At 58.3% G+C, this 13,465-nt stretch overlaps 1 protein-coding gene across 4 annotated transcripts in view; it reads right to left on the bottom strand.

The window, feature by feature from the left end:
* Nucleotides 1–586: 586 nt before the first annotated feature.
* CASKIN2 (CASK interacting protein 2) overlaps nucleotides 587–13,465 on the bottom strand; it is a 33,706-nt gene continuing 20,827 nt past the window's right edge. Inside the window, exons 3-21 of one of the 4 annotated variants that reach the window (XM_036394857.1) lie at nucleotides 13,402–13,453; nucleotides 11,387–11,484; nucleotides 11,150–11,295; nucleotides 10,915–11,010; nucleotides 9,917–10,047; nucleotides 9,567–9,675; nucleotides 9,318–9,426; nucleotides 8,937–9,031; nucleotides 8,739–8,856; nucleotides 8,324–8,506; nucleotides 7,806–7,927; nucleotides 7,277–7,352; nucleotides 7,073–7,167; nucleotides 6,744–6,854; nucleotides 6,547–6,648; nucleotides 6,198–6,336; nucleotides 3,727–5,871; nucleotides 3,294–3,612; nucleotides 587–3,072 (exon numbers count right to left, since the gene is read on the bottom strand). In XM_036394857.1, the coding sequence (XP_036250750.1) occupies nucleotides 2,976–3,072; nucleotides 3,294–3,612; nucleotides 3,727–5,871; nucleotides 6,198–6,336; nucleotides 6,547–6,648; nucleotides 6,744–6,854; nucleotides 7,073–7,167; nucleotides 7,277–7,352; nucleotides 7,806–7,927; nucleotides 8,324–8,506; nucleotides 8,739–8,856; nucleotides 8,937–9,031; nucleotides 9,318–9,426; nucleotides 9,567–9,675; nucleotides 9,917–10,047; nucleotides 10,915–11,010; nucleotides 11,150–11,295; nucleotides 11,387–11,484; nucleotides 13,402–13,453 (4,343 nt within the window). In that variant the 3' untranslated portion in view covers nucleotides 587–2,975. Of the gene's footprint in view, nucleotides 3,073–3,293; nucleotides 5,872–6,197; nucleotides 6,337–6,546; nucleotides 6,649–6,743; nucleotides 6,855–7,072; nucleotides 7,168–7,276; nucleotides 7,353–7,805; nucleotides 7,928–8,323; nucleotides 8,507–8,738; nucleotides 8,857–8,936; nucleotides 9,032–9,317; nucleotides 9,427–9,566; nucleotides 9,676–9,916; nucleotides 10,048–10,914; nucleotides 11,011–11,149; nucleotides 11,296–11,386; nucleotides 11,485–13,401; nucleotides 13,454–13,465 lie in introns of all 4 variants that reach the window. The other 3 variants (XM_036394858.1, XM_036394856.1, XM_036394859.1) reach the window with 3 other exon arrangements.

Here is a 13,465-nt window from a genome sequence, read left to right as displayed (position 1 = left end):
GAGCTTGATGCTCCTGGGATCCAGTTCTGGCCTTTTTCCCAGTTTCTGCTCAGCTTTGGGTAAATCTGTCCATCTCTGAAAGCCTCTTCTTACAAAGTAAGTTTGGTTTCCTGGATCCCAGGCACTGCTTCAGTTGAGGCTGGAGGCACAGTGTGAATCCCTTTGGATGGGTGAAAGGTTGGGGTCAGCTGGAAAAGGCACTGGGAGCACTGGAGACAAGCGGTGGTGGGATAAGGAGGCCTGGGCTGCTTGTCATGAGCAAAGCAGGACTGGAGTGACAGTGGCCACACTCTGAGCAGGCAGGAGGAGGGAGGAATGCTCTGCCTGGCACATGGGGATGGTGGAGGTGGCACATGGGCAGAGCTGGGCACTGGGACACCGGGACACCAGCACTGTCACCATGTTACTGTCGTGGTGGTGAGACTCACACTGAACATTAACCTCGGGGGGGGTGACTGGACTCACCAGGGGAGAATGAGGAACCCTGGAGCACTCAAGGGACAGGATAAAGCTGATCTTCAATGGACTTCACGCAGTAGGAGACAAGTTTGTCCCATTTCACACAAAGGACACAACTAGGCAAAACTATAAAAAGGGTAAAATGTGTCCCACTGTTTAATAGAATTTAGTCTTAATGGATGTTAGTGGAAAACAAAACACATGATTAACACAAACAGAGCAGATGGTTTAAAATCTGTTGTCAGTCTGGTGATTACATGGGCTATTTTTTCCCCTCACTGTCTCGCTGCACGGAGCAGGTGCAGCTGGGGTCAGTTAGTCCCAGTGCAGTGTACATAACTTACACACCATACAGTAGCTTCAAAATAGAGATCTAGAGCTCAAAAAATAGGCATTCTTCTGCAAAATCAAATGTTTAGTTCCCTTATTGACAATGAGAGCAGCGTTGTGCTGCCCTCAGGTGGCTCAGACAGCGGCAGCTCCACCCCAGTGTCCTCTTATCCCTGACCCAAGACTTGCAGTTCTGGTTAGTAAATATATAGAATAGATCACATTTAAAATATATACATTGGCCTTTAAAAAAAACCAAACATTTACAGTTTATCAACATTGGAAAAAAAAAAAAACCAACTGGGCTTGTCCCAGCTTGACTCATGAGAGTAAAAATCAGTTTTAAAAGGTTTCTGTGAACCTCTTTATAAAGTGCCACTGGATGTAGCTATTTGAAATAATCATGTCCATGATGTGGCACTCAGACACAGGCAGTGGATGCACTTAGTGTGGGACAGAAATCAGAGCCAGGGAAGAAGTGTCTTACCTGCCTCATACTGACCTCAAGTCCCAGACAACAATGGGATTTTAGGTTTTTTCAGGGCTTATTGTATTTGCTTTTCAGCCCAGAAACCAGGCTGGCACCTCTTGCCTGTCCAGCCCAGGGCATAGCTGCCCTCAGGAGCAGAGACCCTCAGGAATGCTCAGGTGGGCTTTGCCCCCCTTCCATCCAACAGCACAAGGGGCTGCAAACAGTCCAGTCCAGCTGCAAACTCCCAACAGGATTGGGAAGCAACTGCCTTCTCAGCCTCCTTCTCCCTCTGTGGTTTGGATTTGCATTGGTGATTTTTTTTTTCTAAAAGAAAAGGGAAGTGCATGGAATTTTCTTTCCCTTTGTTTGGAATTTTTGTAGCAAATGGCACTTCAGCACAATCTTCGGTTCCCTTCTGGTGCTCTGATGCTTTCATTTGCTTGGCATGCCGAGCGCGAGCCAAGTTCGGGGCTCTTGGACATATTTAGCCATGCACTACTGAGCAGATCCTGCGAGAGAAATCTGTCTGGGAGCGATGCAGCCGCTCCTCCCGCCTGGCTGCAGAGAGCTCCAGGGGCTGTGGCCGCGCTGGATGTCGAGGGAGCCGCTCCTGAGCCGAATTCCCCGGTGCATCCGGGGTCAGCTCCCCCGCTGGGCTGCAGAGCCGCGGGGAAAGAAGGATCACGTCCCAAACGCTGCTTCTGTTGAACAATGCTCACGGCGGGGTTTGTGCCAGCAGCTCCCTGCAGGGAGGGGCACTGGGAAAAGGGACTGTTTTCTCCCAGAAAAAGGGATAAGGGAGGGGAGAAAAGAATTTAAAAGCATTAATCATGCTGCTGCTGCTGCTGCACTCTGGAAGGACCAGGGTGGGGGTTTGCGTAGGCACTGTGTTGGCAGAGGGCAAACTCCATTGAGCAGCATGATCCAGACAGACTGGCCCAAATTCCCAGGTTTTTGGCACTGCCATTACCATCCTCATCACTCTGGGAAGGGGCAGGAAGGCTCACATGTCCCGCATGGCCATGGCAGAGCATCCGCTGCTCTGCAGGCTGTGCCAGCCCCATCTTGAGGGGTCTGTGGGTCCCACTGGAGGGATTTCGATCCACTTGGATTCCACGCTGCCCGATGCTGACGCGTTTGGAAAAGCGGCAAATAAAGCAGAAAGGTTCCTTCTCGCTCTGCAAGCTGCCAAATTGCAACAAGCCCTGTCTTCTTTTAGCTGCTGTCAGGCCTGGCCGGGGCTGCGGCTGCACAGTGAATCGCCAGCTCCCTGGCGGCTGCCCGGGGAGGTCTCTCCTGTGACACTTTGTTGGCAGGGGATAAATAATAAGATGCAGGACTCTGACAATGCAATAGGGAAATGGAAAGAGAAAGGTCCCTTGTGGAGGCTCCTCAGCTTTGTGCGAGGGAGCAAGGGCTTCTCCGTGGCCTCCAGGACTGCATGTGCAGCCCCTCTGGGCTCTCCTTCTGCTGCCAGTCTGGTGGGAAATGCCTGACCCCCTCAGAAACCGGCCCAAGGCCACGCTGTCACATGTGACACAGAGCCAAGGGTGGGCAAAGAGGGCAGCTTTGTTCCCAGCTGCAGTGCAAAGTGTGGGGAGGGAGGCGGCTGGAGAGACCTGCAGGCACCGCTGGGTGCTGGATCCACTCTTCCCCCATCACGAGGGGCACTGCTGGAGCAGCCAGGGTGGGGAGGGGAAGGAGGGAGCAAGCCTCAGTCCAGCATTGCATCCAGCTGGTCAGCCAGGTCGTCGAACATGTTGCTGATGTCTTCCAAGATGTTCTTGGCCAAGTGCACGGTTCCAGGGTGGCTGGGGAGGAAAGGGAGAGAGTCAAAGCACTGCTCAAAGGCTGCAGGTGCTGATGGGGAAGGTTTGGCCAGGCTGGACCCAACCCAGCAGCAGGAGCTGAGCTTGAGCATGTGTGACCTGTGTGGTGCAGGTATGACATACCCATGCACAGCCTTTCTCCTGCCCTCCCTGGGACCTTCCCAACCCCACCTTGAGAGGCCCAGCCCCAGAATTTCCCTCACCTCTCCGCCTCCTCCACTGTGATTTTCTTCTCGGCCGCCTGCAGCGTGGCAGCTAAGCTGGAGTTGGTCTGCTCCAGCCGCTGCTGGGCCAGGGTGGTCCCCGGGGCAGCTGCCAAAGGCTTGGCTGATACCTTGCTGCCTGTTTCCAGCATCAGTGAGCCAGGACCGGGCAGGGACCCGATCACATCTGGCACCGCCTCAGTGGCTGCCCAGGGGGCAACAGTGTGGCGGGAGGGCTGCAGGACCTGCTGGTAGATGGTCTTGGGTCCAGAGAAGACGAGCTTGGTGGATGCCACAGAGGTGTGCTTGACAGGGACATCTGCAAAGGAAGGGGACTCATGGTAAGTGGTGGCACAGGTCCTCCTCACCTCCCACACCAACATGGGAGGGAGCCCCACCACCACGTTGGAGACAGCTCCACAGGCCCCCATACCTGGAGTGGGTGTCCTCACCACAGCCGTGCCAACCAGCTCTGTGGGACTGGGGGCTTTGGTGGGGCTTGGGGCCTTCTTCATCCCTTTCTCCAGCGATAAGATGCTTTTCTCTATCTCAGCAATCCTGAACTCCACACTGTCATCATCAAAGGCATCCCCAGCCAGCGTGGGCTGTGGTGCTGGTGCCGAGGTGGGGGGGCCCGCGATGCTCACGGCTTGGGCCTGGGCATACTGGGGTGTGGGGGTGCCCCCCGCCTCTGCCTGCCCCGCCATGCTGAACGCCTTCAGCACCGCCTGCAGCGGCTCCCGCTCCCTGAAGCGCGGCCGGCGCTTCACCGTGTCCGACTCGGTGAGGTTGAACTCCAGCACGGGCGGCTCCTTGGTGACAGCAGGGGCTGCTGGCTCCTTCCCACCGGAGCCCTGGGGCTCTGCTGGCTGGGAACCAGGCTCCATGTCCGGCACGGCCGCGTCAGCCTTGGAATGCCCGCTGGGCTTTGGCCGCTGTTTGATGGTTAAATTGCCTTCTTCTGCAAAGGGGATGCACTCACTGGAGCTGTTCTGGGACGATGAAGAGGAGACCCCCGGCTTGGTCTCCTCCTCAGTGTCTGAGCAGGCATCCTCTTGCTCACCCTGTGCAGCCACCTCTGTCATAGGAGTGCTGGGCTCACTCACTGTCCGTCTCCGTGGCTTGCCGCTCTCAAAGGGGTCCCTGCTGCCATTGGAAAGTGTGGCACTGCTGGCGTCACTGCCATCGTGGGACCCCTCACCCACATCTGCCCGGGGGAGACAGTCCTGAGTCAGGTGCAGCGGTTTTGGGGCCAGGAGGGGCTTGGAAGGACTCACACTTGGTGTTCCCTCCAGCGCAGCCGCCAGGCTCTTCACTGTCCTGCCACGCCCAGCATCGCTGGGGGTGGCACCTGCATCAACCACGTCCTGAGGGGCTGTGGGCTGGCGCTCGGGGCTGGGGGGCTGCTCCCCGTCTGCCTCGGCGGTGAGGGCACTGGACACGGAGCTGAGGCGCTTGGGAGGCGGCGGGGGAGGGCCCTTGCGCTTGGCCCGGACGGCGAAGGACTGGCTGCGGGTCACCTTGGCGTCTGCCTGCAGACAGGCCCGCGGCATCTGGCTGCGGCCCGGCCGCCGCGTCAGCGTGGCGTAGGAGCCCAGGGTGCTGCTGGGGGCCCCCTCCTCCTCCTCATGCTCCCCATCCGACAGCGCGTAGCGGTTCAGGCTGTGCGAGCGCTTCTTGTGTTTCAAGCCTTCACCTCCGTTGTGATGCTCCCCAGTCGTGGGGGCTGAGGTGGGTGGCTCTGTGGGACCACACTGGCTGTGCAGGTAGGAGAAGCCTTTTTGGGCTGACGTCTGCAGGCTGCTCTTCTGTGCAGGGGAGATGGAGGGGAGATGTGCTAGGGCCTTGGGCTGCTCTGCTCCCAGGACAGATGGGGCCGTTGGGGACTTCAGGGAGACGTGTGGGTACATGAAGACGTACGGGGCTGTTCCCTTGCTGGGAGTCTGGGGAGGAGTACAGGGAGTGACCGCTGGAGTCCCAGCTCCTTTCTGAGCCACAGGCCGGGTGTACTGATCCGTTCCTTCGGGCAGGTTCCTCTCCTTGAGAGGGCTGCCCCCGCCGCCACCATTGGCAAAGCCGTTCAGCCCCTCGGGGGACACGAGCTTCCCATAGGGCTCGGGGCTGGGCCGGCCCGGCAGGCTGGCCGGGCTCTCCTTGCTGCGGGGGGGTGCACAGGACTGCCCACTGCTGCTGCTGCTCTCGCCGCTGCCCAGGCTCTCCTGCGAGGGGCTGGAGAGGCGCCGGGACAGCACATTGTCCTGCGAGTGCCCTGAGCCCCGCGACCGCACCCCGATGCTCTCCTGGCTCCGTGACATTCCCTGGCTGCTCTTGATGCCGAGTGTGTCGTGGCAGCTGTTGGACATGGCCGTCTGGAGCTCATAGCTGAGCTCACTGTCCTGGAAGGTTGTCATTTTGAGCGTGTGTGGGGACTGGCACTCCCCATTTTCCAGTGACTCAATGGTGACAATGTCCAGGGAACCAGGGACTTTGCGTCTTGCCAGAGTTGCTTCTGCTTGATTGAGGCTTTTGCGGAGATCTCTGAGCTTCTTGACAGCCAACATAATCTTCTTCTGGTGGCCTGCAGGAAGGAAAGGGACATTGGGTCAGCTCCAACCCCCAAGGCCTGCTTTCAGGCCAAGAAGAGTAGTAGCTATGTCACATGGGGCAAAGGCCTTGGGGTTATCTAAACCCTGCCTTTGGGAGGAGACAAACTACTGCTGGCATCTACCTAGCTGGGCCCAGCTCCAGCTGGCCAAGGAGAGTTCTTAGGGACAGCCAGGAACTGCCCTTTCCGGGTGCTCAGGACATGCCTGCACCTCCCAGCCTGAGGCAGAACAGGGCGTGGGGACCTGGGTGGGAAACTTGGCTGCCCTAGGCCACTCCAGCATGGCAGGAGGGACTCACCCAGCTTGTTGATGCCAATCTCTTGCAGGTCCTCCCATGTCAAGTCTGTCACGATGGTGATGGAATCGTAGCCATTGTTCACCAACTTTTTGTGGTACTGGGGCAACCCAATGGCACTGAGCCAGTCCATCAGGTCAGCCTGGAAAGAGCACAGAGCCACTGCCATGAGCATTGAGGAATGGGCAGCACCTTCAGCATCCCCTCCCTGCTCAGGAGACTGTTTTTAGGGTATCTCTGACTGCTTTAATGCAGTCAAAGCTATTCACTTACAGACCCCATCCTGTCCTATCCTGGGATCAGAGAGCTCTGAAGAGAGGGTGTGACCCAAGCCTCAGTGCCAGGGACTCACCGGGATGTAGTTGGGCAGCCACTCCGCAATGCTGAGCTGCCCGATTTCTGTAGAGATCTTTTTCCTGTGGCCTGGTTTGGTCACACCAATGGCTGTCAGATCCTAAGGGGAGCAGAGTGGGGCCATGGTCAGCAGTGGAGCTGGGGGCAGTGAGTACCCACAGCTGGCAGCTCTGGGTGGGGAAAGACCTGCCTCACCTCCGGGGTCATGCGGCTGATGGTAGGGACATCGTAGCCAGCGTTGAGGAAGTTGGGAGTGTACGACTCCAGCTGGAACTCATGCAGCCAGTTGTAAATGGCTTCTGCATCCTGGGGAGAGGATGGGACACAGAACAGCCCATGACTGGTGGCTGCAGGGGCTGGAAGAACCTGACTGCTCCAGGCAAGATGACAGGATCTCCCTGGGAAAGACCCACTTGTGTCCTGAAGACCCAGTTCCTTGTGTCCCTGGTGCAATAAGAGCTGGGCTGATTGCCCCAAACATGGCCCTCTCACCCAGCACACCATTCCCCAGTTGTTCCAGTTACCTTCCCCTCGAGGAGCTGCTCAGGACGCAAGAACTGGTGGGAGAAGACCCTGTCTCCAGGGGGGCAGCTGCCTGGGGTCTGGAGGCCCTGTGGCCCTGGCAGAAAGGAGAGAGAACTGTCACAGGGGCACTTGAACAGCGAACAGCCCCTAGGACTGTGGGGACATCTGTCCCCAGAGCCCCATGGAGTTGTGACAGCCCTCACCTGCTGGGGAGGTCCCATTGTGTGGCTCTGATCCCAAAAGATGTTGCTGGAGGTTGTCTCCGGTGGAGGGCAGAGGCTGAGGGAGAGGAGGAGTGAGTGGAGGAAGGACCCAACTCTGAAGACCAGCTTTGTCACACCCTCAGGAGCAGAGTGGTGGTCTCCATGCTGGGCTGCTGGTCACAGCTTCACCCCGCAGCAGGCTGGCCCCCAGCAAAAAATCTGGGCAGGATTTGGCTCAGGGCCTTTTATTATCCTCTCAGGTGACACAGCACATGATGGAGATGCTGTGTGATGCCAACCACAGCCTCCAGCTCCACTCAAAAAGGCCAGCTGTGCTTTGGGGAACAACTAGGGTCTCCCCAGGAGCATCTCCCTGCTGAGTCCTGGCAGCAAGTAGGTGTTTGGTGTAGGATACTCAACTCCAGCAGCCCCTCCTTTGCTAGGAGGGGGCATGGAAGGGAATGGGGCTCTATCTCCAGCCTGAGCCAGCACAGGGAAGCAGCACAGGGGAGCAGGGGCTGGTGCCTACCCTGGCATTCTCGATGAGGATGCTGGTGCTCTGCCCATTGGTGCCCTCGGTGCTCTGGCCGCTGCCGGCGCTGCGGATGCTGCCGATGCTGCCCTCGCTGCCCACGCTGTTCCTGTCTCCTGCTGCTTGGGGCAAGTAGGGAGCCTGTCAGCAGCTCCCCAGACACAGGGCACTGAGATGCCCAGCAAGGACCCCAGTGCCAACACACTGATGCCACTGATCTCCCACAAGATCCTCCAGCCACAGACAATGCATTAGTTCCCTCCTGCCTCCCAGCATGCACAACACAGACAGGGTGACCTGGGTGGCAAGGGACACACAGAGGACTGAGACACAGGGAGAGAAGGGGCTGCTCTAAGGGCTCCCCAAAGCTCCCTTTTCCTACATCTGCTCCCTCTCATCTGGCTGCTTCCCCATGGAGAGGTGGAAGGGGAGTCTCCCCCTGTGCCCCTGGCCAGGCAGGGCTGGGAACAGGGGAAGGTCCCCAGCCCCTCTCCCTCCCCAGGTGCTCCCCTGACCTGAGCTGTCAGGGCCTGGGGCCGTCCGGCTTAGGGTGAGGTGACCAAAGGCCGCTGGGCCGCTCGGGGCTGCCGGGTGTGGACACTCATCAGGGAGGTGCTGCAGCCCCCCAGGGGGGGCTGGCAGGGCCCCAGGGGGACCCTGGCGCTGCTGCGCGGGTGCCACGCGGGGGACAACCATGCCTGCATTCAAAGACAAAACACACGTGGTCAGAGCTCATGCAGGAGGCAGGGACAGGGGGGAGAACTGAGCACAACCCCCAAAGTAGTGTTCCAGCCATGGTGACAATCCCTGAGCCTTCCCTTCCCCCCTAGCTAGGCAGGGCTGCAGGGCCTGTCTGACAGGAGGTGCTGGGAAGGCTGGGAAGGTTCAGCACAGGGGACTGTCCCCAGCATGCTCAGGATGGCCACTGACCTGTCCTCTTGCTGATGACTTCAGCAATGGAGGGGGGGAAGTACCCGACCCGGTCAGTGCCTTTCTGAGCGTCGTGGATGTGCCCCTTCCATCGGCCATCTGGGTGCTGCTCCAGGACCTGCCATGGGACAAGAGGGATGGGGCTGGTACCCAGGGCCATGGTGGGGCAGGGGGATGGGGAGCAGAGAGCAGCCTCACCGTGATGACATCTCCTGCTCGGACATTGAGAGCAGTTGGGTCATGGAGGTTCCAAAAATCCTTCAAAGCTCGGACCTTCAGGATTCCTGATGCCTCTGAAGGCAAGGGACAGAGGAAGAAAGGAGGTGCCATTGCATAGGGAGGAAAGAAAGGAGTCCAGGGAGGGCAGAAGGAGAAAGCAAGAGCAAGAAGAGGAGAGAAGAAAACATTAATATTGCAGAAAGGCCTCAATCCCCAGACACTGCCCCACATGTAGGATGGGGGCACATTGTGGGAGGGGACTGGAATGCTGGCACTGATTTAGGCTGTTCAGGAGGAGCACTGGGAGCCTAGGCAGGTCCCAGAGGGAAGAAACCCCTCTCAGTGCCATCCCCACCTCACCTCTCAACAGCTGCTTGATGTCCTTGCTGGCGTGTGAGGTGGTGAACTGGTTGACAATGTCCAGTGCTGTCTGGTTGTAGGTGTTCCTGATGTTCACGTCAACTCCACCCTGCCCAGGAGAAGACACAGTCAAGGCCAGCTCCTTGCCTGCCACCAGACTCAAGGGAGGCAAAGGACTGAGGGGATGAGGGGAAAGGGTGCTGAGTGACCCCCAGGGGCTGTCCCCAGCCCCATCCCCACCATGCTCACCTCCAGCAGCAGCCGCACCACCTCTGTTTTGCCGTAGAGCGCGGCCTCGTGCAGGGCTGTGCCTGTCTTTGTCTGCTTGTTGATCTCAATCCCAGCCTTCAGCAGCTGCCTGGTAGGAAGGAGGGAGAGGCATGAAAGAGAGGAGTCCAGGGAGGGTAGAAGGAGAAAGCAAGAGCAAGAAGAGGAGAGGACATCAGGACCAGGCACTTGGCTGCTTTATGACAGGAAATGGACAACACCTTGCACTTCCTTTGGGGATGAGGGGCTGAAGCCTGCAGGAGGAAGGTGTGTTTGGGAGGAAGTGGGACTGAAGCCATGATGGGTTTTTCCAGCATAAAGCAGGGAATTACCTGATGATCTCCTTGTGCCCGTTCTTGGCTGCCAGATGTAGTGGAGTGGTGTAGTTGGGGTCAGTGGCATCCTTGGATTGTCCCTCCAGCAGGGCGACACACAGATGGCTGTTCAGCAGCAGCTGGGCCACCTGCATGAGACACTGGTAAGCAACGGGGTGCAGGTACCCCCACCTGCATCCTCCCACTGAGGGGCTCATCCTTGTGGCCAGCCCACCACTTCCCATCCTGCCACTCCCTTCCATCCACAGCCCCAGGTTTGGCTGGAGCTGGACAGTGCTTGGCATGGCCACACCGTCGTGAGAGGCTGTAAAAGGTCACAACAGCCAGAAATAGTCTTCCCATAATCAGGGTTTTCAGACCAAGCCCTAAAAACCTCCAGTCTCTCCAGCCCAGAGCGACTCTCAGCAACTCAGGGCAACCCAGAGGCACAGAGCAGTTATTTTTACTGCCCTGTTTATAGCTGCAGACATTATAGATACTCCAAAAATGGAAATATCCCCCTGGTCCCCTCCGAGTGGGGCACAGAACAGTCTGGCTGGCTGTGCTCCATCCCAAACCAGTGGTGCTGGCAGGGCCAGGGTCTCACAGAGCACAGTGTGGCCCTGTCCCCAAGAACTGTGCTGGGGACCTGGAGCAGGGCTGGATGCTCAGAGCTTGCTGGGATTAGCCAGGTCAGCCTATCCACGCTTAACTGTGAGCAAAGCTGGGGTGGGTGGGGGAAGGCTGTGGAGAACCAGGAGCAACAACTCCTGGCTTCACTCCCAGTCTAACACTGTCCTGCTGTGAGGTCAGAGGCAAAACCCACAGCTCCCAGGTTCAGGATCAGGCTGTGTCTGGCCACAGGAGGAGGCAGCTGCTGTCTGCCAGGCTCTGAGTCTCATGGTGGAAGGAGAGCAATTTTGGCAGACCCTGCACTTTGCTCCCACAGGAGCCAGTGGGCTCCAGAGCTGTCCCTGGAGAAGCCCTTGGTGCAAGGCAGAGCCCACAGCACTCACCTTCAGCCTCCCGAACTCACAGGCCAAGTCCAGCGGGGTTTTCTTTGCCTTGTTGATGAGGCACGGGTTGGACTGGTGCTGGAGGAGCATCTCCGACTGCAGGGGAGCAACATGGTGCAGGGGCTCAGCATCACCCTGCAGCCTCCCTCCCACCCAGCACGGCGGGGTTTGCCCCCACCCAGTACCCCAGAGAGTCCCACGGAGGGCACACGGCTGGCTCTGGGCTCTCACTCACCACCTCGTAGTGGCCGTACTGCGCCGAGAGGTGCAGCGGGATCTGCCCATCCAGCGAGGCCATGTTGACGGAGGCAGCGGCGCGGAGCAGCAGCCGCACGGGCTCCAGGCGGCCCTGCCACGCCGCGTAGTGCAGGGGCCGCATCCCTGTGGGCAGCGCGGCTCAGCAGGGCTGGACACGGCCCCCGGCCTGGCACAGGGGGCTGAGCCAGGGGCCGTGCCTGGGGTCACCCCTTACCGTTGCTGTCCTTGATGTCCACGGTGGCCTGTGCCTCCAGCAGCAGCGAGATGAGGTCCAGGCTGCCACCCAGGGCTGCGTGGTGCAGTGCTGAGAACCTGTGGCACAAGGTAGGGCTCAGCCTGGCCCCCAGCCCCACTGTGCTGTCCTCACAGCACCCCCTGCATGGGGACATGGGCTGAGGGCTGGGATTGTCACTGGCTGTTCATGGTGACATCCTCCCAGATTCCCCACTCCCAGTGCCTCAGATTCCCCATAGCAAAACATTGATGAATCCCTCCAAGATGCCCGTGCCCCAGGGCTCAGTGAGGGATGCAGACACACTGTGTACCTTGGGAAACGCCAGTGAGAGGAGTCCCTCACTCCAGGCCCTCTGTTGGGGGAAACAGGCAGGATGGAGAGAGATGCACCTCCCCTCTCTACAGGGCAGCCAGGCAGCCACAACGCTGCTCACAGCATCCAGCAAACATCAGCCTTGTGGCCACTCCTGCCCCCTCTGCCAGCTGCCCCCTCCCCATGCCAGCAGGGCTGCCAGGAGCCCATGGCAGAGCGTGGGAGGCTGCCAGTAATGAAAGAGCCCAGTGTCTTGGGGCTGTGAAAGGGGCCTGTCTGCCTGGCACTCCCCTGAGCCGTCACATGAAGGGCCAAGGCCAAGAGAGGGGTCCCTGTGCCACCGGGGATTAGCCCATGAGCCACTCCAAGGGACATGGGGGGCTCCTGACAGCACCAGCATGGGGCTCCATTGGGCTCTGCAGTGTCCAAACCCAGTGCTAGGGATGCAGCTCATCCAGCATGGCTCTCCTCATGATCTGCATCCCCAGATCCCTGTGCAAGTCTCAACATTTCAGGAGGGACACTATCCCCAGCAGAGAGGGCTGCTCCTTTCTCCAGTACACCCACCATGCCCTGAACCACAGCAAAACCTCTGCCTCAAAGTATGAATGTGGGGGGGGGGTACAAAATCCCCCTGACCCATCCCTGTGGGGTCTCTGCCCTGGGGTGGTGCACAAACCCACACTCGCCCACCCCATCCTCTCCAAGCCCTGAGCAAGGTGATGCCAAGGACACCACCAGCACCTTGGCTCTCCCAGGACACACACTGCCATCCCCATGCTCATGTCTCACCCCATCATCCCCTTCCTGTGCCCCAGCGAAACCCAACACCCTGCCCATGTCCCTCAGCAGGGAGCAGACCCTTTACCCCAGTTCCCACCATCAGCCTCTTGGAGTTGCCCAAGCACAAACCCTGTGCCCTATCAGAATCAGATCATTGCTTCTATTATTAAATTCTTTTTCTATTAAGCTCCATCTGCACAGTATTATTTTAAGACGGAGCCATCCTGCACGTTCCCAACCCCCCGCTGGCCTGTTAGGACTCATCATGGACACCTCTTCCTACAGAGCCCTCCAAAAGAAAACATGTAGAAATTAGGTACAACAACAGCACATAAAAACAATGCTAATGACTGACAGGTCAGAGTTAATTCAATAAGAATAATACGCTTATTTATTTTATGAGCCTTTGTGGTTTCTTCAACTCTCAGAACCCAGTTTATTAAGTATTTGGATTTTGGAAGTGATGAGCTACACAAATATGCTGTGGTCACTGGGCAACCTCATATTTTCTTTCTCCAACTCCCCCCAAAACAATGGGATTTTCCTTTTGGGATATTGAACCGAGGCATGAGCACATGTGGGCACTGAGGCCGGCTGGATGCTCCTCTGGGCTTCAACCAGGGGGACACAGGGGCTGGAAAGGCTGCCATCCCTATCCAGCCCCATCCCCACAGAGGGGTACACAGAAGGGATTTATGAAGGATTTTCAGGAGGGATTGAGCACTGCCCTCAGCTTAGATCCAGGCAGGCACTGACTCTGCCTGTGCAGGGCTTCCCTGGCTCTGGGATGTTGATGTGTTCTCCAGCTCCCTGGGAAAGCTGTGTGATACCCTGAGCTGCAGGGAGAGGAGCCCCCTGGGCTGGCAGCAGCACCCAGCACCCTCCAGGGGAGCACTCACCCGTCCGCATCCTGGTAGTTCACGTTCAGGCGCTTGGCAGATCCCAGGAGCTCTGCAGATACAA

Source organism: Molothrus ater, chromosome 19, assembly GCF_012460135.2.
Source record: "Molothrus ater isolate BHLD 08-10-18 breed brown headed cowbird chromosome 19, BPBGC_Mater_1.1, whole genome shotgun sequence".
Classification (NCBI taxonomy): Eukaryota; Metazoa; Chordata; class Aves; order Passeriformes; family Icteridae; genus Molothrus; species Molothrus ater.
This window is presented reverse-complemented; position numbering and strand designations above follow the sequence as displayed.